Below are 27,440 nucleotides of genomic sequence, written 5' to 3'. Positions count from 1 at the left end.
TCCATCTTGCCTCTGTAGAAAACAGTACACCCAACTGGAAGAATCCTGAACTTGATCCTGAATTTCTTTTAAAATGTCCAAGCACCTAAGCTATCAACAGCATTCCTTCACAGTAGTTCAAGTAGTACAGTCTAATTCCTTGTTCTTTTTTGCAGTCCTCAACAATTTTACCTTACTTATAACTGCCTTTTTTTTATAGTGAACCCTGATAACATACTGTACACTGGTTTTGGCTGGGATTGAGCTACACTTCTAGATAGTAGCTGGTAGAGGGCTGTGTTTTGGATTCATGCTGGAAGCAGTGCTGATAACACAGGGATGTTTCTGTTCTGCTGAGCAGGGCTCCCACAGCATCAAGGCCTCTTCTGTTTCTCACAGCACCCCAGCAGCGAGCAGCCCAGGGGGGCACAGGAAGCCAGAGGCGACACAGCCAGGACAACTTACCACAACTGTCCAGAGGGATACTCCACACTACATAGCACCATGCTCAGCATGAAAACCAAGTGAGTGAGGGTGTGTGTGGATGTTGGCTGGGGCTAACATTGCTCAGAGACTGGCTGGGCATCCACTGTTTGGCAGCAAGCAATTATTTTCCTTTTGCATCATTTGTTCTTTCACAGGTTTTATTTTCCTCTCCTCTTAGTTAGTGGTTTGGGTTTTTTCCTCCCCAAATTATTACACCACTGTTATCTCAATCCACATATTTTCTGACTTTTTCCCTTGCAATTCTACCCCTCCATCTCACTGCAGGGACAGGAGTGGATGAGCAGCAGCGTGGTGCTCAGTTGCCAGGTAGGGTTAGACCCCCTACCATAATTATGGCTCTTTGTTAAATGCCTTGAAATTTTGAAATTTGAAGTTATAAACTCACAAGCAGGTTTGCTTGGGTCTTTTTTTTTCCCCATGTAGAGAGGTCCAAGTGTGTAGTGTTTTGTAGAAAAGTATTTTAGGTTCTTTTTCTGGCCACACTGTTGAAGTTCCAGAGAGAAACTAACCCAAGATTTCTGCTTCCCTTAATGGACTATGTTAATTAATACTTAAAACCAGAGGCCTATGCCATAACACTTCTACAAGCTTTTATAACATGTAATTAAAATGAATTTTAAGTAAATTAATTCTTTACTGAGAGGTTAATGGATTTTTATTTCAATACATGATATGCAAATATTTTGGGTTTGAGATATTCTCCTCAAGAGCTGCAGCTTTTTAAGGTTATCTAAATGAAGCTAGCAGAGCATGGAGATGACATCAGTTTCTGTTGTGAAAAATTCTTTGTCCTCCTGGTTCTTAAGCTGCTACATTTTGGGAGAAGCATAAATTATCATGTTATATAGAATACCTCTCTACTTTTCAAAGACTATACAAGATACTTCATTCAAAGACTCCAGGAAATTAGTATACTTTTAAGCCAGCTTTACAAAGACTAGTTGCTCCTACAACTCTTGTTCCAGAAAAATAATGGAAATATACCCTGTGTATCAGGGCAGAAAAATGCTGGAAGCTCCACAGGTAACTCACCAGCAGACATGAAAAATGAAATAACTAAATAAAAAACCCCAAAGCCTACTCTCATGAATCCAATGGAGAAGCAACAGCCATGTGAATAAGCTGTAACCTACTCAGAACTGTCAGGTACTCACAAGAAAGTACACTGAGGTTGAAACCTCACCTCTCATAACAAGCCAAAATTTTCCAAGAGTGCAGGGATTTATTCTGCAGGGAACCATCATCTGAAAGCACCCTGTACCAGGCCAGTACTAGACTGGAAAACATATTTTTTATAATTATACTCACAAAGTGTAATTGTAATGTTTATTTCATTACTGTATGGGCCTGAATTTTTAAATTATTCAGTGTTATCTAAATTGAAACCCAGTTCTGTGTCATTGAGTAGGATTGTAAGCCCCAGAGACACAGGCATCAAGGTTTTGGATGCTATAAGTTTACTTACTTAACTAAGGGGTTTTTTTTTTCATTACATTAATTCTAAATCCCACAAAATGAAAGCATCAGCCTAACTTTTGTACTATTGTCATCATTATGCAACATCCACAGCAGGAGCTCAGCATACCTTACCCATAAATGCATTTAGTGGAACGTTCCTGCTTTTAGGAAAGAGAACTTCAAACAACACTGCCTTGTGAATTTTAAGATTCTATTTATAAATTTAAAAACACCTAACTTAACACAGGCTTGTGTTCCTTTATTCTCAACATGTATGAAGTAAAGGCAAGTGTTTAGATACTTGAGTCACATACTTTTTAAACTTTTTATCATCTCTGTGTGAATGCTTCAGGATAGAAAACTAAAAACAACAAAAAACCAAACACCACAAGAAAACACAGCCAGTGCCAACGGAGTTCTGAGGAGTGATTTAAAGAGAAGGCAAGTGCTAGCTCACAATTAGACACCAAAAGGCAAGAAAAGCAAGAATTAACCAGGTTGAGAGCAGGCAGTTTTCAATAATGTAAGGGAAAGATTCACACTGACAGATATGAACACTAGCAACTTGAAATAAAATAAGGATTAACAGGTGGCCTCCAGACATCTTGTAAGTGGCAGCGTACAGCGAGACTGAAAAACAGGACAAGCCTCAGTGTCTGTGCCACTGACTTTGAAAGAGCCAAAGTATGAAAAAGTAGCCTAATTCCTGGCCTATCAATTCAGTTCAATAATTATTTCTATAAACACTGATGAAAACTGAATAAAATTACATTCACATAACACCATACAATACAGAATATTTTCCCTTTTCCTGTTCTTATTAGGAATTAAGTGTTATTAAACATCCTGTGCAGTCATATTTTTAATCAAAATTTTATATACCTAGAGTTTTAGTATACAAAACATTAAAATGACAGAACTATGTATTTTTCCTCTTTTCCCTTCTACAACACTGAAGCAAAACCATGATTCATCAATACCTTTCTATAAATTACTTTAGTCAAAGTCCCTCACTCCCTTCTGAATTCATAGGCTTGAAGGAACAGCTATGAGGAGAGCGAGAAATTCTACATTTAACATGAGCATTTTAATTGCATTTTTTGATAAAGAAGTTTTCTGCATAAGCTCCAAACTCCTGCCAACATTGAAAGAAATCTAAAAGTACTTCAAATCAGGCATAAAATTTTAGCTTCCTCCTGCAATATTTTACAGCAAAGGAACAACTAAGAAACCAAGTTTAAATATTGCCTGTGCAGTAATCCTTAACTAATGGATCAACCAGTTGAAATCAGTCCCAAACAAGAAGTTCAGCACTTGTTGATATTGTCAGGGTCCAAGGTTGTTAATGGAAAAAGCCTAGCAACTATAAGTAGCTAATTAGCTACCACAAAATATAATTTAAAATAAAAATCATAATCCAAATAGTAAAGGGTATAGGGTTCCAAGGAGAAACACTGGTTTTCTTTTCTTCTTGTTGCAATAGAGAGGTAGCAGAAGATTTCACTCAGGTGTCAGAAGTTTGGAACCAGAATGACCCAGTGCTTCCTGCCTCCCACTAGGCAGCTCCAGCAGCCATGACTGGGGAGAACACCACGAGGTCTTGCTTGGATTCTCAGTTCTGAAGAGATCAGTCCTGCAAAATCCCCTTGATTGTAGCCCCCTGGTGAGCCTTTGCCACCTCATGGTGGTACTCAAAGATTGGACTCAAAGATCTTGGAGGTCTCTTCCAACTTAAACAATTCTATGATTCTTTTCTTATTTTTTAAAAGGAAGAAAAGAGACCCTGAAGAGCCAGAAATCAGACAGCCCACCCCAAACTATTCTAAAAGGTGAAAGGATACTTCACTGTATGATACTCACTAGCAGGTCATTGGGAGAAAATAGACTGGATATTATTATCAATTAAGACTTCCACATCCACCAAAACTAAATTAATTTTTAAACCCATATGCTCATTTGAAATAACTGACTTCTGCACAAGTTGCTTCCTCTCTGTATAGCACTAACATTAGGTAATTATTGGAATCAAGAGCATGCTACTGACAGGTGCCAGCTGTCTTTACCACGTTGAGGCCATTTTAAAGAAAGTGTATGCAAAATTGAGAACATGAGCACAACTCAACAACCATAATATTAAAAAATTAAATTACTAATTAAATAAAAATGTATACATGAACAACAGTGGTTGAAATAAACACTGAAGTGGGAACTGAGTCCATTGTTAACTGTCCTTAAACTTAATTTCCAATGAGTTGCCACTGAGTTTGTCCCTCATTTCAAGAGCTGACTTTACAACTGCTCATCAGGTTGTTAGGAGTCAAGCAAGAAGATCATTATTCATGATGTCTCACTGCAGGGTTTAAACTTTCTGATCATACCTTACATAGTGTTAATTAGTTTGAAGGCCATAAATATTTAGGCTTTAAAGTGACTTGCTCAGCTGACATAAGTGACATAAGGCATAATATAATTTTTTTCTTCAAAACCAGAGGAAATCTCCTTTTATCTTCAAGTCTTGACCAGGATGTCTCAAAATACTATACAGTCTAGGATGCCAGAAAATCTGAGACAGTTATAGACCCAAACCAGTTTACAAGCATACAGCATGACATATCATTTGTTTTCCCCTCTACGATAGAATCTTCATGTAAAATTCAGGTTATTTTCAGGCTGGTAGGACAAAAAAATTAATTCTTACAGTATCCAAATCTTTATAACCTGATATTCATGGTATCTCCACAGAAGATGATTTTGCTCTCATTTCTTGCAGAATACTTCATTTAAGTATACCTCATATCTCCTGCCTGAAAAATTTGGGAGTGGGTGAGGAGGGATGGGCAAACAATCTCACAAAAGGAAAAAAGTGAACTACATTACTGAATATCTAAAATGACATTTCATAGGAAAATGTATTTTTATGAAAAAAAAGTAACTAGATCATTTAAACATTTGTAAATTATGGGAATAATTTCAATGATACTAGACAATATAGTGAAACATAATTTGCCTAAAATTTTCTAGGACAAACTTTCAACTGTTATAGATACAAAACTCTCCTGAGACAAGCAAAGAGAATAATCATTTACAGATTGAAGAAACACTGAAAAACAGACTTCAGTGAGTAGTCCTGTACATCACAGAATGCAGAGAAGAATTAGATGCAGTCATGACTTTTTTGCTTAATATTCACTGATCCTATACAGTCATTTATTAATAACACTAAATACCAGATGCACAATTCCTTATCTCCCACAACGACAATTGTTTCAAAGCAATACTTCATACACATTTAGGTATTTGAAGTCAGTATAAAGAATCTGATTTTAAATTTAAGCTCGTTCAATTTTTGGAGCAGATATACAATATTCACCATTATATCCAGAATTAAGTATGCCAAAGAAAAGCACACCCTTCATTGGAGGAAAAGACAGTCACTTCCATCTACTTCCTACCACACAGGCAAAAAGGCAAAAAAAAAAAAAAAAGCAAGCTGTGTATCCATAAATATACACACAGGCACCTGTTTGTATACACATAAATGCCTGTTCACACACAGAGCAAAGATCCTCTCTGTGTGGTGAAAAGAAGGCACCAATAGCTGTGCTATAATCAGTAATTATTGCACCATGATGTCTCCTCTCTCATGTCTATTCCCCACTGAAACCTGTAATCACATCCTCATCAAAAGATGTGTTCAATAGCCTGGATTGCTGCAAGTACATCCACTGATATGTTCTCATTTTTCAGCTCCTAATCTAGAGCCAACCTTCCTTCAAAGCTATTTAAAATTAACACAACTCCTGAAGTACATGCAGCACAATTGCCAAGTCCTTCCTCTAATAATTACTTACTAACTTACTTCCTAACTTGGTGCTTACAGTTAAAAAAACGTTTTTTCTTATACCCTAAAACAGTGAAAGCATCTCTCCAAAGGTCTACCTAGAAACAGATTTTAACTTTAGTCTTTTAGTTTTTAATTTCTCAGTCTCTCTCTTACACAAAGCTACAAGCAAACTAAAAATGATTCAGATTTTTGTGAAATGTAGGGAGCACGTTTTAAACACACATCAATTGCAATGTTGACACTAACTCATGGAGCAGTCAGGACTATAAACTGTATTCATAAACCTTCAGAAGAGTATGCCAATGACTATGTCTTTATGAAAACCAAAGTAATTCACACCTTAACCTCTGCATCTTCAGGAAGAAGGCAAAAAGCAGGACACAGCATTGTGCTCAACAGAACACTTCACGCTCTCCTGTTCCAACAAGCTATGCTGAGAATCAGAGGTGCCTTCAAAAGCAACATAATCCAGTCTCACAGCACAGCACATGCTGGCAAGTACAAGGAACCAAGCAGCAGCACACCTTCAATAGAGGTCAGTCAGTAATCCACAGATACCAGCACCTGCACCTAAGGGCCCCCATGTCTAACTCCTTGGGTTAGTTCAGAGAGTGGGTGGGTAGGAAAGAAAGTCCTCCCAGTTATCACAAATTCAATACTATCAGGGTTAGTATCTTTTCACAAGTTTTCTCTTTCCTTCCTGGAAGTGCTTGAAAACACATGTTCCAATCCTTAGTGGGTAGCAAAACCCCTGTCTTTCTTAAGATTTTTCCAAGTTTAATTTTTTAAGCATCTCCATGACAATAAATAATAAGCATCTACATGAAGTTTCTTATTAAAAATATCAGCACCAGTCAGAGTTCACTCCATGTACCCCCCCCTCCACCACCCCTTTCAGCCAAACAAGCTTTTCTTCTTCCAAAACACAGTGGTATTTACCTCACTGACCTTGGGACTGCCTTCCTCCAGTATTTCTCCCTCATCAGTTTGCATGGGAACAGGATCTGTGCAAAGCTCTGCAGAAATGCAAAATACTGCCTAAAAGATAAACAAAAAAGATATCTTTTAAAAACAATTCTTTTTCTGCCTTTAACAAAGTTTTGTGAGATTGCAGTGTACATAAACTACAATTCTAGGCTATGACCTTTAATGCTGCCATTCTGCATATGTTTGCTGAAATTACATTTTACACAAATGAGAACTGCTATTCAGAATAAGACAAAACTACTTAATTAAAAGAAAAAACCCACTTAATAGTTATATCCTCCTTTCTTTTTAACTTGAAAGTGTCATTGCTGAGTACTTAATTTAGTCACTGATTTTACTCATTAAAGCCACAGTCAGCAAGAAATGATCACACAGACCAGAGCTGAGCAATTCTTTCTTACTAGGAAATAGCTTTTGTGCAAATACAAGCTTTAAAGACACAGCTTAAAGACAATCTAAAGGTTATTAGTTTGAAAAATTTTTAAGACTTCCAGTGATCTCACAGTACCTCTGAAGTCTTACTTTCAGGATTCTTCCCTTGGCTTCATTCTAAAAATAAATACATTCTAGAATCTAAATGGTTCAGGGAACAGATAAAGTCATTTACCTTCAGGATGGCATTTACAATTTAACCCAGGTCAACAGATCCCAGTGTTTCAAATATTCAACACTACTAGGTAATCTATTTTCAGATTTGTTTGACAGTGCCAGTGTGGCTCCAGCTGAACAAAATCTGCACCCCAAACTCCATTCTTCATATTGTAAAGTAAATTATGGAAGGATGCAATCCAACTAGGGAGACTTTGGTGTTTAAGATTAGAATGGCTTCTACTCCAGAGGATGAGACATCTTTCTGGGATAATGGATCAAATTAATTAATTTAAGAGATCAAATGCAACAGCATAAATTCAGCAGGAATTTCTAACACTTAAAATGCAAGACATAAGCCATGACCAGATCTCTGACATTCCAGGTATATGGAAAGTAAGGGCTCACACTGAATACATGGAGTTAAGAATTCTCTTAAAGCCAAGAGTTGTTGGCCTTTAACAGTTGTCCCTCACAAATGCACCAGCATTTAACATCCATTTCAAGTCTCTCTACTTCTGCACCTCAGCTACAGAACTGCTGTCACCTTCACAGCAGCAATTCCAAGCCTGGAAACTGACAACAGAAAGCTTCTAAATGATGCACCCCCTTCACTTCGTTGTTAATGTTTGTTCAGAGTGTAAGGCTGTCCGCATTCCAGCCTCCTCTGTTGTGTTGCACATAGGTAAAACAACATCTGCCATGGTTGACTCAAGGAGTGAAGAACAAGTTCTATAAACATTAAGGGCCTGGAGCTACAAAATGTTACATACAACTTAATAAATCTTACAACCAACAAGCTGTTACATTCAGTAATATCATACACTCTAGTGCAAGGCACAAGAGTTGTAAAGACTTAGAGCATAGTAATTTCCTTTTCTGGAAAAGAAGGAATGAGGAGAAAAATCAAACTCTTACCCAAATCCTCACTTAAACATTCTGCCTTCAGCACATAATCAAAAATCAGAGGTATCAAATGCTAAGCATTTGACATCTATAGCAAGATCCTCCTGCCTAGAACAAACGTTTCTAGCTTTTGTTCTGCACCAAGAGTGGAGGAGGCCAGGCTGGGCAGTCCCTGTCCATGGTACTTCTTTGCCATGCTCAGTTTCTGAAAGCCACTCCAGAACTTTCAGAGCTGGGAGTTTTGGAGCATGATTTTGCAGTATCAGAGTCAAGTAATTGGGAAGCTCCTCCGATTTTTGTTAGACAGACAGTCTGATGTCTAACAGCCAAAACAGCTTTGGCCAGAAGGATTCCTGTGGCACTTACCCGACCTCGAAGTCAGAAAAACAAGCAAGAATGAACTTGAGCTACAGAAGCATTAAAAAAACCCTTACATATAAAACAAGACCAGAAAGGTCAGACCAAGAGCACTGCAAGGGGAAGTCACTTTTCATTCAGAGTGCTGGAAGAACTCAAACATAAGCCTTTGAAAAACTGACATGTTTTATCTTCTGAGATCCCTCACTACCAGAGGAATTGGCAGTATTTGACTCCAGTTTTTATATACTCCTGGAAGAAGACAAAAAAACCTACCAACCAGTGCATCTCAAAGGAGGAAAGAAAAGGTCAGTAGAACTAGGAAATTTTAAAAATGGAAAGGCTACAAGAACAAAGAAAAGCAAGCTCTCCCACAGACAACAGATTAAATACACTGGAACTATCCAGAACTCAAGAGATTGGAGTACGAAATTGAATGAATAAACTCTTTTCCTTCTCCATTGTATTTTCTTTTTTATAATTTCTATTTTCTCTCTTTATTTATCCCATAATTAATGTTTTATTTGCTTTAACATTAAAAAAAAACATATTAGGTCATACAATACTTACTTAGAGTGAACTCACTCACATGGGATGGTAAAAAGCTAGAAGTTCTAAAAGGCTCAGTAATTTACTAGAAAACTTCACAAGGGAAAAAGAAAATCCACCAACAAAAATTTTTATCTGATGCAGGAAAAGCCTAAGCTACAGACTACAAAAGGTGTTGCAAGAGGAAGTTTTGCTGAACACTGTCCTTTTGTTGTTTGGTTTGGGTTTTTTTTAATACTTCATTGCATTTGCTTCTGGGTTCTTTCAGGAGACCAAACATCCTCCAACAAACTAGGAGCCCAATAAAATAATTTTTATGTTCTTTTGCATCCATGAATCATTGATTTCTTTAGCCACTGGCACAAGAATGCTGCACTGCAAGTTTATTTATTGCCAAAAGGAGGCATTTCCAGATTTCTGAATCCATGGGACACTACCTCTGTGGCAGACTTCTGCAGCAGTCATTTACAGCTGAGGGTGACTTCTTAGCCCACAGAGACAGCTTTTTGCCAGCACATGAAGAAATAACATAATTATTCCATGTTACAGACATCCCCTCTGCAGCTCACCAGCTTCTCAGCAGAAGGTGACACACACAGTCATTTATTTTATACATGGAGGAAGGATGGGAAGTAAGAATTTGTACTAGCATCCTGTAGGATCAGGAAAATGCCAAAAGCCTAAAGGCATTTGTTTACTTATATTCAATATTTAATGCGATATGTCAAGTTCCCAGGTGATAAAAAGAAAGTTTATAGACAGCCCATTTAGATTTTCAGATCCAGCATCTATCAAGAAAGTCACTCCTGGAAAAGGTCAAAAGTAAGATAATCTTTTTCTACCCTTACGTATATCCACCCAAACTACTTGAAGTGGGACTGAAATCCCTCAATTTTTTATACCTGATATCCTTCAGAAAAATTAACTAACTTCAGCTGGAGTAAGGTAACACCGAGGAAGGCCTGACAAATAGCAATGCACTGGTATGCCCATATATGATGTAGCAAATGCACATCCAAACTTAGGAACAACTTTTATTTAACTCTTTAAATGTAATATAATGATGAGAATCTATTCTCAAAGGTTAAAACATTCATTAATATGAACCAGCAGGATTTCTTACCAATTTTAATGTCTACTGCAATACTGTCCTGCCATTAAACAGTATGGTTTTGGGATAATCCAATTAGATTTTAGTCCTATTTTTGCTCCATGTTTTTCTTCAGCAAAGATGTATTTGTTTTGTTCACTGGGATCAGCATGAGAGATTAAATGCAGTTATCAGCCACTCAGGGTAAGCAGTGTCCTTATGGATACCATCCTGCACTACTGCATTCTAACACACTCTGGCAAGCAAAACCTGAACAAAATTTCCATATAGTTATAAATCCCTGAAAACCAATACCAGTGAATAAGGTACTTCCTCTAGGCCTAATTTTCCCTCTGTGTAGAAGGGTCCAGCTTAGAAAAATACAAAGTTCTCAACAGCAAGAGAGAGCTGGAATTTCAACGATTTCAAATTTGGTTTCATCAACCAGGCATCACTGGGACTAAGTACCTTGTCTAATTCAAGGGTATTTCATGCAGCAGCACTTTTTTTTATAGATTGGCAGCAGGAATCAAATATGGATTAAAGAGAAAATCCATTCTTCATCAGATAATGAAGAAAAAACGTACTTCAAGTTTCTAAAGAGTGCAGCTGTGAGAGAAGCACTTATTAATGTACAGCCAATTGTGATTCCTGTGAATTCCCAAGTCTAAAGTGGATATGGCCCACTAGAAGCCCCCTGAAGGACAGTAAGGCTGCACCAAATGTCACCACCACAGACATTTAGGAGAAATGGAAGGCAGGTCCCAAACTCTGTCACAAAGCAAAGCAGGCACACCAGTGCTCTCCCAAGGCAGTGATCTCATGTACGTGGCACACTTGAAACAAGAGCAGGTAGAACAAGGCACTACTTAACTGAACAGTGTCTTAAATGAGACTGTGCTTGTCTGACACAATTGTATCGACACACCAGCCTCTAGGTACAGACAAAATGTTCATTTTTAACACCTGATCCAACCATATTGGATTTAATTGCTAAAGCATTGTACTACATTGAGTCTGTTGAGAATGTACAAAGGCAACATAAAATTTAACGTACAGAAGACGTTAAATTTTTTGTCACTTTAAATGCAAGTTGTTCTGCAAGCAAGAGCATTTAGAAGATAGAAAACCTTTGACTATAACTTTATTGCTTATAGGAAATAATCACTTCCCAATTCCAGTGAGTTAAAAAATCTCAACATAAATTAACTAATTTTTAAAGAAAGTGATACATCACACATATCAACTTCAGCTTACAGAAACAAATCACATCAGGCAGTAACACAAACTTCACACACAAACCCACAGGAAATAACACACTAGAAAGCACATGAACACAGATCTACATCCTACAGTATCTTAAGAACCAGCATAGGCTATTGCTCTTCTCACCTCCAACTTTCAAGATCACAATATTGAGCTTTGGTTGATTTTTACCTTTGACAGTTTCCAAGGGCTGCCAAAGCCCACAAGGATCCGTCCTGGCTACATTCAGTGCAAAAATAAAACCCTAAAAGGAGAAAAAAAAAATAAATTAAAACATCAATCAACTGTGGCCATTAGTAAATTTAAAACAAATATAAAAACAAAAGTCAGCTGTCTCCAAAGCTCAGCAAACCTAGGTGCACAGAAATGAAAGGAATAGGCTGCCATCAGGAAAATATTTTCTTAAAATTCTCCCCACAACCTCACACCCAAATGTGGAAAAACAGTAAACACTGGTAGCATGTGTAAGAGAATTTCCTACTGACTATGAGATAAAACAGAACAGTAGGAGGCTCTAGAAGCATAATTTCTATTCACAACTGGGAAAAACATGCAGTGAAACTGGTTTCTTGTACAGGAACTGAGAGAACACACATAAGCATGCTTCCTTGCAGTCAGGGGAAGAGATTACATAATCCTCCATTAACTCCTGATATTAAATATTATGTGTAAAAATGAATCCCATACCTACCAATTGTCAGGTATTTAATCCTATTTTGAAAGAGTAACATAGCAGCACTACACTGGCTTACAATCATGCCCATTTCAAATCATACACAGCTAGTATTAAATACTTCAGTTTTGGTTTTGTAAAACATAACCAAGTTCCAGGAATCAAAAGAAGTCCAGAACCATCAGTTTACCATTATACATCCAAGTCAACATCACTAAAATCTAAATTATTCCAGTTGCCATTATTCAGCTTTGTTGTAGGAGATATGAACAAATGGTGCTTTTCTAAATTCACTGCATCATACTACTCCTTAATGTGCAGCATTATTTAGGAACAAAGCATTCCTATCATTGGACTAACTGCCATAAACTGAGTTAATTTTTTTTTTCCTGATCATCTGGCATTAACTAAGAGCTTTCTGGGCACGACTTCCATTCAAACAATTTCTGACTAGGAAATACATTTGGTGACAAAAGAGTGTCTTACCTGCCACAGTGGTTTACCTGTCCCTTTGCTAGTGAGTAAAGGTTTTACAGATGCAAACTTTAATTTTGACCTTGGTTCTGATTTATGCTGTGGGGTGATTCTGATAAAGCAACCAAGAGCACACTCTGCTCAAAAGGCCTCAAGATGTCTTAAAACATCATCCTACAAAAACCAGCTGCTGACGTAAATAAACAAAAACATCCCATACTCAATTAGGATATGGGAAGTTGGCTTCAAGTCATTCACAACTTCAAAACAACACAGAAATATTTCATGGTTTTTCATCCACAGCACAGCAGCAGTGCAAGTCATGATTTACTATAAAAATTACCCAGGACAACCCAGGTCTCACTGTGATGGTAATTCTCCACTTCACTTTTCAAGGCTGAAGATGGAAACATAACTTGTAACCAAGTAATTTGGTAGAAGGAGAGATATTACTGGAGTTTGAGAGGAGGATTTGCAACCTCTTTATTTCACATGGTTTAGAACAATCTCTTTGCATTACTTAGGTGGAAGGAAATCCAGGAAGGATTAGTACTTCAAGGGAAAACGAACTAAAGATATCACTCTAAACAAAGCAGCTGGGAGGAATGGGAAAAGGCAGAAATCCTCAATCTCTCATGGAAAATATCCAGAGGAATATTCAGGAAGGGTAGTCCCATATCCCACAAAATCCCTATGGTGTTCTACAGCAAAACATGACATGAGAAAGGGTGTCCGTTATGTTTGATTTAGTATTGGCTGCACAACTTCATCTTTTGTTCTATATTTAATTCTTTGCACTGATGTTTTTGGTAACATATGGAAAATGTTTCAGCTGTTCATGTAAATATGACACAAGTACTTTTAACAAGATAAATAGCTGTAACTTGGAATAGATACATTACTCTGTACTGCTCTTCCAAAGTAACATGAGAACAGAAGGACCAAAAAGAAGTTAAAAACCTATATGAACAAAACACAAGTCTCATTTCACAGCACTTAAATCCTTTCACATGAACAATTCAAATACAAACCAGTTTGTAAAATGGAGTGCTCCTGAAGATGTCATGGGGTTTAAAAAGGACAACTACAGAACATGATCTGCTCAAGCAAATCCAATCATTAATGAATTTGTGGTTTTTTCTCATTAAACAATGTCACCCTTTTTGATTCATTGTTAAGGGAGACATGTGAAACATGCAAAGGGATACTTCTCAAATGGTCCTAAATCAGACTTTCAGTTTAGAAAATCCTGGCTCTAGCCTTTGAGTCTAAAGACAGTCTTGAAACATAAGGACAGAATACTTCATCATCACCTTCCCAGTGTTCCAAACCATTTACATAAACAACATTTAAGGTGCTAAATGTTTCTCCTCCCAGTTAAGGAAAAGCAAACAGAAAAGCTTATTTAGAAAAATGCTTTGCTTACACATTTTGCCACTTTCTACTGTACAAAGCAGCACAAACCTCACTTCTTTTCTGCTCATACCAGTTAGGCTAAAGAATCCATTAAAGATTGCAGTGAACATAAAAGGTATTTGTCCTCACTTTGCTACAGCGACCTACTGTACACTACATACACTACACATCACTTCTCAACTGTCATCAAGATTACATCCCAACTACAATCAGCCAAAGGCTGCCAAGTGGTTAAGTTTTCCAAAGTCCTTTGTGCTGTGTTCCACCCTGTATTTTCACTGTCACTGAAGCATATATACACACACATTTATGTACATATACACGTATATGTGTGTAGATACAATATACATATGTAACAAAACACCCTAAAAATTATTTCTACTTTTTCTCTTCAAGGCCTTCAACACTCTGCACCACATCATTTATGGAAGCTATCAAACTGAGGTTGTTGGGAGTACTGTGTTTAACTGACTGATGGCATCTTCTGGACAGCCAGCATCACAGTAAGAGTTATGGTGATACCTGGAGCAGCAAGGAATTAAAACACAGTGAGTTGAGAATACCAGCTGCTTTTTACACTCCACATCAAAGTTTAACCCACTCAAGAGATTAGTTTTGCCAAGTTGGAAACAAATTATGATTTAAAAAACAAACAAACAAACAAGCGTTTATTTCGGGGCATTTGCAAAGTGACAAAGTCTTCAGAATACAGAGGACCAGAGTTTTCTAAGGACAGGTGAAGAGTGGATGTTATATTAGACCAAAGACACGAAGCATTTTTCTCTATCTTAAGCAAAACGTTGTGATGAGTGAGAAGCCTGCTTCTCAACAGCTCAACTTTAAACCTGAAAGCTATAAATAACTCCTTTACTGCTGATAATCCCAAGAGAATCATCCTGTCAGATTATTCATACCACTAAAGTCAACTCAAGATCGAAGGTTTCCTTTTGAACCCCCAGTAACACTCCTCAAGCCCCACACTGCAGTATGTTTATCAAACCCAGCAGCAGTAACTAAATTAAAACTGATAAAGTGGTAAGCAGCCTTGTGCAGAGGAAAGGGGGAACGGTGCTTATTCACTGACAGCAGCAATTACAAGAGCTAAAGACAACATTACTGAAAATCATTCACATGCAGGACAGGACTGGAAGATACTGTACCTTTTAAACTACCTACTTCTCACAATCTTCCTAGATTTAATTAGAAGAGTATGGAAGTTTCCTAGGTTAAAACTATCCTTTAGCTTTGTTTGCTTTACAAGAAGAGCTGTGTTGTTAAGGAATTCACACCAGCATGGCAATACCAGCGCTAAGTGCTCCAGCAGGCACGGAGGCAGACAGGCATCCCCTGCTGCAGAGAAAGGCTCTGGGTCCGGCACTGCATCCTGTGACACAGCCTCGGGCAGAGGATTACGGCCAGCCTGAGCCAGGACATGGCCAGGAGGAAGGCCAGGGGATTGTGATGGAAAATGAAGCTTAAGTCACAATCTGCTTTTTCTGCTTTTTAAACTTCACTCTTTTATAGCTTACGCCCTGAAATTTTCCAAAATAATGTTCCATATTTATCTCACTTCTAATGATTAATAACAGAGAGGTTCTCTTATACAAGGACATTATGACTTCTCACTAACATGACTATACATGCAGAGAAGTCCAAGATCTCAGCACTATTATTGTCAAAGAAAACAAATGCTGAGCTGTTAAGCAAATAATTCTAAACTATAATTGCAAACACCAACTTTGAACATAACCAGCTGCCAAATAGAACTTCATCAATATTTATAGCGTGACATCAGTCTGAATTGTACTTTTCAGCTATTTCGGCACCTAAGAAAGGAACAGGAAGCTAATTTTCAAAAATCTGTTTTATATTCAACAAAGCTTTTTCTTCAAAGAAATGAGGCAACACACTCATTCTTACGGGTAATTTATAAATTTAAAAACACAATGCAAATTATTACTGATACAATGCTAGTCCTCAACACTGCAATCTTTGCTGAACATGTTTAGTTAGTACTACTGAATCTGGAACTACTTGCAAGAAGAGCTTCAGACACGCTCCACTATGTGTGAGGTCAGGGCCCTAAATGTTCAGTTTTTTGGCACAAAAAGATTCTTCAACTATCGCATCTTATTTCCTCTGAAAGTGGCATTTAAAAGCAAAGTAACCCAGTTTACTATTGCAACCAAAAACATAAAAGTCTGCCTTTAGGCTACCTACTTGAACTACATGACAACTGATTGTCACTGTCAAGCTCTCACACCACATTTAAAAACCCAGCTCTTGAAAGTTGCTCCTAGTTTTGAATGCGCTTCACTTACATGTTACTTTTTGTTCATCCTTTATTAAATTTGAAATGCAGTAACACAAAACCTCAGTTATTTTTTGCCCGAACTTCGAAAGACTGAAGTTACTTTCAGTTTACTTACGTACCCAGCTGTGGCAGGGGTGAGATAAGCTGATATACAGTCTCCACACACAAGGCAGCACCAGTTTATCTAGTTACCTTCAACTGGTGAAAGCAACACGATCCAGCATTGGTTAAGTGCAGGGTTAGGGCTGGAGAGGGAAGGGACTGGTTATGTCACTGTATTCTTGCCCTCAGGCCTCCACAATGTAACACTGTCAGGAGCATTTTCCTTTGCTTATTAGACAATGTTAAAAAGTATTTGATACAATGGGACTTCTATCTGTTTTCTCCACAGTCTAATTCAGTTTACAATCAACAGGAAGCTTCTCTCAATATGAAGCTTTTTCCACAATACATAAATTGCCATGGAAGAGAAAGTTGGACTTTGAATATGAAAGAACCAGAGCAGTTAACTTCCAACAAATGAAAGTATTATCAGCCAGTTTTGGTTGTGCCTCTGAGTACTCTAAAAATTAAAAGGGCCAAGCAAACAATATTATGGGCAACTAATCTACAACAACTATGGAGTTTAAAAAATGTGTGGAAAAGCCTAGCTTTGCAATAAAATACATCTTCCCCCTTTCAAGTACCATTTATCAAAGTGAGTGCCATCAGAAACACAGGCAACTTCCCCTAAGCTTTTATTAAATATAACAGAAACACTGAACACCAACTAAAATCTACACCTGTTCTTCAGGCTGCCACCACACCAGCTGCAGAAAGTAGACAAGCAGATCCTGAAGCACCCAAACATTTATCTAAGCAAAAAGCACAGCTATAATAATCAAAACTCAATTTTAGCTTTACTATTGCACCTTGCCTTGAAGGGATAGGAAAAACATGAGCTGAGCCTGTAGGAAATCATCAAAAAAAAGTCACTTGTTATGAGGGGCAGGGAAATACTATAGTATTATAGGGAATAGTAAAGACAAGATCCATTTTAAATGTGAGAATCCATTTCAAATGTGAGAAAATATTAAGTATTGATTTTTTTTTGCAGTGTCAATGAAAAATGGTATGAATCTTAATGAACAGTCACAAATAAGCACTGTGGCTTGACTCTCATTTTTGTTCTCTTCAAAAGAAGACTCATCTGCATTTTAATTTGTCAGAATAGGCATCTGATACAACACAACTCAAACCTGATAATGCAGAATCTCAGCCATTTGACAAACAAAAATACCAAAAATTTAATTTTAAACAAATTTTTCCCAGAATCCAAATACATATGGAAGGATAAGAATTTAAATTACAGTGGTTGTAACAGTAAAATATCCTGCATAGACACACACTGGTGCCAAAGCACTCTTTTTTTAGCTCCTTACTTGAAGCAGTTAAGTGGAACTTAAAAAACAAACAAAACCTTGAAAATAAAACCCCCAAACATCATTATCAGAATAAACACATTCCCAACACAGAGTGAAACTGCTATATTTACAGCAATGTAAGAATGCTGTTATAATAACACTAATACATCCAGGAAAAATCTCAATATAAAAAAAATCCCAGAGAGAGTCCCAAGCAAAGATACTAAACCCCATAAAAGTAGATGAAAATGCTTTAAAGCAACTATTTAGAGCAATATGTATTATGGCCTTCTCTCTTAAAGGGATTTTGGGCTGCTTCAGATCAAGGATGGATCATAATTTGTTCTGAAGTATATTTTGATCTTTGTAAGAAGCTGGGGTGAGGGGACACATTCTCTTCCTCTATCTCAGAGGTAAATTTTTAAATCAAAATATTATCCTAGCCCTTTTCCCCAAGTTCCTCATCATTCCTCATGCTAGCTGCACCCTCTAATACTATTAACTTACTGTTTCTCAAGTCAGTGTGCAAGCAACAGAAACCTCAGAGGTGTGAAATAGTGTTTCATTATAGTGGTAAAGTAAGTGAGTGTGTAGGCAATTTAATCTACAAAATCTAACTTCTGGAAAAGCTTTTAAATCACAAAGTTACTGTACTGTTGTGTAAAAAGCAGAATATACTCTCAGCTGTAATAAGAAAATGCACTCTGTGTACATCTTCTCCAGAAAGAGACATCAGATTATTTCTAAGGATCCCCAAATGTGCCAGGAGAGAGCTAAAAGGTTCCCAAATGTCTGGGAAAGAACCTTCAAGCACGGGTTAAAACCCGGCTCTCTTCAGCTCCTAAACACAGGAGTTCCTAACTCGAGGTCACTGACACCAGTGCTGAGTAATTTGTATCTCTTGGCTGTAAGAAGCAGTGAGATGAGAGGATCTACACCAATTATCCTTGGTGGATCACCCTAAGGCCAAAATAGATTTATCCACAGTAGACTGGCAAGTCCTTGAAGAGTTCCTTCTATTTCCCAGAGGTGGGTTTCCTATCTCTCCTGCCACTCATGTGGTACTGCTGTGAGACTTACGCAGAGAGGTCACGGGGCCAGGGAAGTTGGTGATGGGATTGCCATGGAACAGCCCAGCAGTTCTTTAGCTCTGACCATGTGGAGACCTATCAGACAAGTCCTAAAACAAGAAGGGCAGCAAAAACCTTTCCAAACATTCAGCTTCTGGACTTAAAATCATACATTTAATTTAACTAGTGAAATTCTCTCACAAAGTTTGCTTTTGCCGCATGAACAACACATAAGAGAACTGCAGGTACAACCAGTGCTTGTGGTAAGAAAATAGGAGGGACTTGAGTAGGAAAAAAACCCCTGCAACCCTTGTACCCCAAGGATACAAGAGGATCGGAGGAACAGAAAGAAGCATTTCCAACAAGCAAAACAGAGGCTGATTTTTCAGAATCTGAAAAATCTTCAAACTTACCAGAAGAAAGCCAATAGTATTTGCAAAAACTATGTTCTTTGTAGACTACTACCAAATCAAAGGGTAGTAAATTTCTGCTGTTACAGAACAGACTTTACTAACAAAAAACCCAATACACTACTGAAAAATTCTGCCAGGTTGTTTTTCTTTATAGCACTTTTTATGACACTGTCAAGAGTCATGATAAAAGTATAGAAATTAAATGCAAGTAAAAACATCAATGACTTTTACTTCATTACTCATTTAGATGGATTAGAGGACTTCCCCTCATACAAGCAACATGATATCGTTGTATCGCCTTTTGACTAATCCTCTGTCAGCCTATCTAAAATTATCAACTCTTTGTTTTGCAACTTTGCTTCTTATCCTTTCATCTGCTAATTAGCTTTCCAGCCTCCCATCTTCTGACTAACATGGTCAAAATATAGCAACTTCCAGGTTATTTTTTACACATTTATTATGACCTGTATCCTGTAGTACACAGCACAAGTGCTGCCTTATGATACCTCCCATTTCTCCTGATGTTACTCCACAGACTTAAAAGCTAAACTAGCTAAGAGCTGCTTTCAGGTACATTTTACTTCTTTAAGTAGATATTTTAAAAACTTTAAACAGTGTTAAGTCTTAGACAGAACATTAACTTGCTTCCCAGATTTTCTCACAGAGGAACTATTGAGTGTTTTTCTGATCCACAGACATTAAATCAGGAAATACATGCACGATATCCAATTTCAGAACTACTAAAGCTGGCAGGGCCCAGAAACGCAATCCGTACTGACTAGCTGAAACTGGAAAAGGTCATCTCCATAGCTCACTGCATGGTAAACACGGAGAACATCCAAACTCCAACCACAACCCTCACGCTGCTGAAAACTTCAAAACCTCAGAACATTCCCCTACAACATGATGCAAACCATAATAAGTGTAAAAACACCCTCTCCCTCTAACCGCTATAAGAAGGCAAAGGGAAAAAACAAATTTAACATACTCACTGCCTACTGCTCTAAAGGAGAAAAAATAAGTGACACCAACGCCTTCCAGCAAAGCATGTTTACTCCCCTGAAGAAATAAAAAATAATGAGTAGAAGTGCAACACAAAGAAGGCACAAGCAGAAGAGAAATGTAAGGAAGCATAAGAGTTTTATTATCCGCTGAAAGGGCCAGGGAACAGCAGTCAGAATATCCTGATTACTCTCACCCCGGTCACCTCGCAAGCTGAAATACCAGCAGGGACGACTTGTCTGACAGTGACAGCTGGCCCAAGTACCAAAAAGTGCCCCTAGTTTTATTAGCACATAGTAGCCAAAAGTTTTGTTTGGATTCACAAGAAATTCACTTGAATTCTTCAGTCCATATTCCACACTCCGTTTGCTGTCAAGAACAAGCAACCTTACCATATATGTTTTATCTGAAATAGGAGAAAGACAGTAAATGCTAAGCTCAGGAAGACTGTTAGGAAGAATACATGTATTTTTCTACCACAACTGGTCAAACCATTAGAGATGCATGTTACTGTCTGCTCGACATCTCTGTGCTAGGTTCTTGCACTTAGAACTGAAGACAGACATTCCCTTGCTATTCTTTCTCTAGTACAGTGAAACATTTCATTATTAAAATTTCTGAACATGGAAGAAACAGACCATTAAAAGCAAATCCAGAGCAAATACATTTTATAAGCAGAGGTGACAGAAAACTTTTAGTTCTAAAGAAAACCAGTGGTACATATGTGCTAGTATCAGGTACTTCCCCTCCTTTATCTATGTGTTAAACACGCTTAATTTATCGTGTGAAAACAAACAACGCCAGTTCTTCACAAAAACTCATCTACTGACCCAAACTACACACAGGTTAAAGCTGAGTGAAGAAGAACAACTAATGATAAAGAGCTGAATAGCTGTAAATTGCTAGGAATGCTGTAAGCAGAAGTATTGCAGAATTTGTGAACCTGACAGCAGCACTATGAGCAATGACTGAGGAAAGCCATTGCAAAGAAACTGGAAAATGACTGTTAGTTTTTATTACTGCACAAAGCAGACAATATTTATGTATAAAGGTTTCCAAGAAAATAAACACAATAATGGCAGTAAGTGACTAGAACAGACTGCATCCAAGCATTTTGCAGAAAATGGAAATAGAGTAACCAAACCATTAAGCAGACTATTAATAAACTCATTCAAGTCAATAACTAAGCTTCTTAGACTTCTTCTATGATCTCCAGTTCCTACTGCTTAATTGTAAATCCAATCTCTTCTGTGAGCAGAAGAACACCAGCTTCGCCATAGGGAAAAAAAAATCACTCAAAAACCCCAAAGAACAAACCCCATTTGAACATATTTTTAAATTACTATTTTTATAGCAGTCCTTCAATTCTTTCCAGCATTCTGGCTGCAGCTATTCTGTTCTAGATGCAGCTATCTCTACATATGATTTTTATTATGCATTATTCTGCAAAAAAATTAATTCCTAATCTCTTACTTGCTATGATAGGAGGCAGATCTAAGGTAAAATACACTACCTCAGAGTTACACAAAATTATCTCCTGAGGCTTCCTCCTCTGAAGTCATCCTCCAACATCAAGTTTTAATGATGAAACAAGCATCATCAAGCAAAGCCACAACATACACTCAACCTAAATGCTTTATTGGACTATTCCGTCACAAACACTGGCAGATAAAGCCTTGTCAAGACTTCTACGTCCAAACGTTTGAACTTATTGAAATGAAAGTGTGGATCTCTAGCTAAATTTGCAGATATACAGAAACTGGAATAATGCATTAATTCAAAAGTCTGCCTAATCAAGAGACACTGACTGGTTTATCATTGCATTTTTACCAGGACTTCCATATTACAGGATATACATTTTGCCCATCAGCACACATGCAGTATAGCAAAACAAGACAAATGTCTAGTGATGACCTCACCTACTCTCTACTAAGACACATGAGCCTGTACCTTACTGCCCCAAAGCCTCACAGCAGAAAATCTAACACACAGCTAACACCTCTCTGGGCTCCCTTCCCCCATGTCCAGCCTCAGCTTTTCGCAGGGTGATTTCTTGGCTGGGGAATTGTCTAGTTACATCTGCAACTCAGTAAAACTCAGGTGAAAAGTCGCCCCTGCAAAGCCCTCCCCCCAGATACATCTACCCAGCAGACCCTGCACGACCCAGGGCTCGTGTAGAAAAACTGGAGCTTATCTTTTAGCTCGGGGCCTTGGGTATTGCAGCAGATGAGAGCATTCACTCACATCTCACCAGAGCGCATTCCAAGGAATCTGCACCCTCAGAGAGTCACCGCAGGAGAGGAGGGCATTGCTGAGCAACTTCACTGTGCACAAGCTAACTACAAAGCTGCTTGAACTTGTGCACATATTTAATAACCCTATGAATCAAAGCTATCACCTCTACAACACTTGTAGCAGGAAGGAATTTCCAAAATCCATTCATATGGATGGCGATATTACTGGAAAACACTAGGTAAAACAGACCTTTCAAATACAACCCCTAAAGACCTACCTACCTATCTAATTTGCAGAAAAAGTCACAGTTTTGGTAGAGGTTGTAAACTTGACAACGTTTGTAGACGTCAACGACAACGTCGTACCTTTTGTAGAGGTTGTAAGCTGAACTCCAGCAAGTTATGATTTAAAAATAGTAATTAATGGATTATAAAAACGTTAACTTTGCACAGAGGTATTTTAACAAATGTTCATAAGGTTAGTGAAACGTTACCACGGAAAAACAAGCACTGTTTACATCAGTAAGCATTTCTACTTTAGCTAGGAAAACACTTTGTTGAGTCTTCGGTTTATTCAACAAGCCTCAGCTGTATGCTGTAGTAGATCCTCCTACATGCACTCTCACGAAGCAGATCTGAGCTTGCAAGATACCACGCTGCAAGCAGCGCTTATCCACAGCCAGCGAAGCGTCTCCAGAAACAAACATTCCCTCTCATCTTGCTACAAACAGCTGGGGAAACTTTTTTTCCCCCCTAGGACACACCTCTGAACACGGTCACTCTTCCCACCCACCCATCGTATACACACACATCTTCACCAGCATCACGTCCCGCTCATCCAGCGCGGTTTGCAGCGGTACCAACGCAACCTCGGCTCTGTCCCCACACTACAGCACTTTTTTTCCCCATCCACACCAGGGCCCCTCGGAGTGTTTCCGCCGCCGTACCTCCTGCCCGGCCTGGGTGATCCGGCGGGCGGGCGGGCGGCTCTCCCCCGGGGCCCTGTGTGGAGCGGGAGGGGGCGGTGGGGGCACCGGGGCGCAGCCGCGGCGCACGGCGGCCGCACGTGAGGCGAGGAGGGGGCAGCGCTCGCCCGGCTGTGCCCCGGGACAGGCGCTCGGCGGGGTCGGGGCGGGAGCAGCGGCCGCTCCGCCGCCGCCGGGGCAGCGCCCTTGAGCCGCCGCTCGGGGCCCCTCCCGCCGGCCCGGCCCCCCCGTCCCTCCCCCGCCCCGCGGCACCGCGGCCCGGCGCCAGAGGCCCCTCAGAGGCGGCGCGAGGGTGCGCAGGGCGGGAAGGGCTGCCGGGGAGTCCCGCGGCGGGAGCCGGGATGGGGAATAGGTGGGGGGCCCGTCCCGCACTCACCGCCGAGGCGCCGCCGCGGTGCGCTGAGCCCCCGTTCTTCTCAGTGCCGGGGGCGGCTCCGCCCGCCCGGGAAACACGAACCCCAGGAAGCAAAAGGCGAAGAAGCTGCGAAAAGCGTACCCCCCCCGCTCCGCCGGCGCCGCCAAAAAAACACCACCGGGGGGGGGAAAAAAAAAACCAAAACCAAACTTTCCTCGCCGCCGTCTCTCCCTCCCCCGAGGAGCACGAACCCAAACACACCGGGACACGCCCCCGCACCGCCCCTCGCACCGCCCATTGGACGGCGCCCCGCCGACCCCCGCGCTGATTGGTCGTCCTGCCTGCTCGTCTTCTCCTTCCGCTCCCCTTTCCGCCCCTTCACGCTGCCCATTGGGAAGAGTCCCGGGGATCTCTCCGTCCATTAGCCAGAACGCATGTCAATCACAGAGGAGCACCGCCTCTCGGCGCTTTCCATTGGGTTCTCGCGTCACTACACGCCCGCCGATTGGCTGCATTTGCTGGCTGTCACCGTTTAGCGTTGCCCCCCTTCACATCCCTCACTGGCTCCCGCCCCTTCTTCCTCTGCCAGTTAGGTGCGAGATTTGCCCCTTAAATGGGGCACTCGCGCGCCCTCTTCTACTTGTCCCGCCCTTCCGCCCTACGGATTGGGCTGTGGGTCGCACCCTCCGACTCCATTAGAGAACAAATGTGCCCGTTACACCGTAACAACGCGGAGACCCGCCCACCGAGCCGCGCTCCTCGGCGGCCCCTGGGACCCTCCTCAGCCGAAGCGAGGTTACGTCAGTTTGTGCACTCGTGTGCCGGCCGCATGGGCGGGGCGCCGTGACGGGCACAGGCAATAGCGCGTATGGCCGCGGCTGTGGCCGCTCAGCGGCGCCGCGACACGACACCAACGCCACACTGCCCGCCGCCCCCAGCGACATCTCCGCTTCGCCCTGCCCGTCCGCGTGCACGCGCGACAGCTATTGGACAGGAGATGTGTCAGTCGTGAAGCTCGCGAAGCTCATTGGCCGTTGTCCAACGCCTGCGCAGTCAACCGGCGACCGCCCCCTGATGTCACCCTCCGGATGACACAGCAACCGTGAGCTGGGGGTGGGGAAAGGCAGGGCCGTGCCTTTGATTGGTTGGCTTCACTGTCAATCTCCATGGAGGGAGGATGGTGGGCGGGGTGATGGCGCGTGCCCGCCGCTCCCCACGTGGCCCAGGCAGCTGCGCACGTGACGGGGGCCCGCGACCGGGAAAACTCGCGGAGAAGGAATTTGCGGTGACTGCGGCGTCATTGCTCAATGCAGTCGTTACAAACACACGCTGATCTTCATTAGCCCTGCAGTGGGCCCAGCCAGAAGCTGCGGGGTGGAGGTGGTGGGTGCGAGGCTGAGGCAGGAGCGGGCCCGGGGACGCTTCCGTGGGAGGTGGCGTGAAGGCCGCCATGAGCAGCCCTGTTAGCCCCGGGCTGCAGGGCGGGCGGGCGGCAGCGCTGCGGGAGCGCAGAACGGCAAGGACAAAACGGGAGGTGCACCAGCAGGAATTAGCGGGTGCATGGCACCAGGGATTAGCAGGGTACAAGAGCAGGGCCAGAGAGCATTGAGACAGCACTCAGGGAGTGCATGGATAACAGAAGCCTGTGGAGGATAAACTGGGGCCAGAGGTTGTCCTTGTACCGAATTTCTATGCTCGATCTCATTCTCCAGCATATTTGAGGGCGGCTGTTCCATTGATGAGTGTCGCTTCCTGACCTCGCCCAGGGCTGCCAGCCAGTGCAAAGTTTCCATTTGATCTCCTCGGGAGAATCCTGTTACAGCCTGACCAGCGGAGCCCTGGAGCAGCTGAACGCAGAACTCGAGGGGTGTGATGTGCCTGTCGCCTTAGTAAACGGGCCTGCGGGTGTTTGGTGAAAACGTGCTCTTGTCTTCTGCCCTTCACAGGTTAGTCACCAGCAGGAGGGACAGCTGCCAGCGCAGCAAAGCCACCTGTGCTGGTGGCACAGACAGCAGACAAGATCCCTGCAAACTCAGGCGACACAAGTCAGTAAAGAGCAGTGAATCTTTCGATGGCTTCTCCATTCAGTGATGGTAATTGATTTTTACATTGATTGGTGGGGAAACAGCCCCATTAATATGAATAAGATTTCATACTGGATATGCACATACTTGTTACTGTGGTGCTGTAAGGAATACAAAAGGCTCTGTATAAATCAATATGAATTAGTAATATAACTTTTGGATGCACTTTGCCTCTCTTCCTCGTTGTTTATTCAATGAGTGGGAACGGTCTGTATCCTGTCTATCCACATGGAATTTTCATGTTGTAGGCAGAAATCACTAATACACCAAGAGTACAGGTTGCACACTTTGGGAGAGAAAGATCTGTCCAAGATGCTGACCTTACCTTTGCCATAAGCAAAAAACCCATAAAATAATTTCCCTCTTTAAATTCTCTTTCACCTTATTGGTCTCTTTTGTGAGTGTTTCTTCCCAAGTTTTGCTCAGGGTTTTGGTGTGCATATAGGAGCAAAAGGTACCACACTCCATTATCCCTGTTTTACACTACAAAACAAATTTGAGCTGTAGAAACCAAGCAGATTTTGTTGGTTTGTCTGAAGTTATAATGGATGACTCAGGAGTTCCCACCCAGGTTCACCTGTGGATTTGGAAGGAATCACAGCTGCCAGACTGGTTCTGACTCTCATAAAGCCCAAATGCTTAGGAACAAAATGGTTCTTCCTGTTTTTTCATACCTCCCCACTACCAATCCCATCCAAAAACGGGACCAAGTTGGACAGTGACAGTGCGTTTTTTCATCCACTGGGTGTCAGTATTACACTACCACTGTGCTGCCTTCCCAGGTGCTGGGAAAGGTTGGATTTCTTTGGGATGAAAGTCTTTCTGATAGAGAAGTGATGAGAAAAACCATTATAGCTTCGGGGAGTGGTCTCACTGCAATATGAGTGTTCACTTTTGCTACTGCAGAAACAAGCTGGGACCCTGCCTGCAGACATCCCAAATACCAAACTTCACACAGACTGCAGCCAGACAGACATCAGAGTTGAGGTCAATCCACAGCCTTTTCACTCTTAGGTTATGAAAATACATCATCTCTTCTTTTTTAAAATTAAGTTTATTTATTATAAATACTGCATCTGACAGGGAGACAATCTAGAAAAAGCCTGCATGAAGGTACTTCTCTAAACAAACAAAGAGTGCTGCCAGCTTACGACAGTTCTGGATGCAGGAATGAGAGAGGACAAGAATTTGGAAACAGCTTTGATATCTGGAATTTGTAATCAGGGTTTTTGACACTGGTTTATTATTTCCAAAAGTTCCATGACATGATTTTTTATAGGCTTGCTAGGTTTTTTAATCAATGTACCCGAATGAACTCTGGATAATCAGTCACTAAAAACTACTGATATTTTTAGAAAACACCTTTGCTAACCCTGCCCTTTTTTCTGCTTTGGATGCCCTAAGCAGCAGCTGTCTTGTGGGAAAGGACCCAACTACTTACCTGCATGGGGATTAAGAGAAAGGTTACTTTTTGGAAAGCCATAG

The 27,440-nt window shown here is 40.7% G+C and overlaps 1 protein-coding gene across 5 annotated transcripts in view; it reads right to left on the bottom strand.

Annotated features, from left to right (window-relative positions):
• Positions 1-24,135, bottom strand: part of TNRC6B (trinucleotide repeat containing adaptor 6B) — a 132,275-nt gene extending 108,140 nt beyond the window's left edge. For all 5 annotated transcript variants that reach the window (XM_063154585.1, XM_063154586.1, XM_063154588.1 and 2 more), the window contains exons 1-3: positions 23,893-24,135; positions 11,703-11,775; positions 6,728-6,826 (exon numbers count right to left, since the gene is read on the bottom strand). In XM_063154585.1, coding sequence (XP_063010655.1) covers positions 6,728-6,781 — 54 coding nt within the window. In that variant the 5' untranslated portion in view covers positions 6,782-6,826; positions 11,703-11,775; positions 23,893-24,135. The remainder of the gene's footprint in view (positions 1-6,727; positions 6,827-11,702; positions 11,776-23,892) is intronic.
• Between the last annotated feature and the right edge of the window lie 3,305 nt (positions 24,136-27,440).

Source organism: Melospiza melodia, chromosome 4 (assembly GCF_035770615.1).
Source record: "Melospiza melodia melodia isolate bMelMel2 chromosome 4, bMelMel2.pri, whole genome shotgun sequence".
Classification (NCBI taxonomy): domain Eukaryota; kingdom Metazoa; phylum Chordata; class Aves; order Passeriformes; family Passerellidae; genus Melospiza; species Melospiza melodia.
This window is presented reverse-complemented; position numbering and strand designations above follow the sequence as displayed.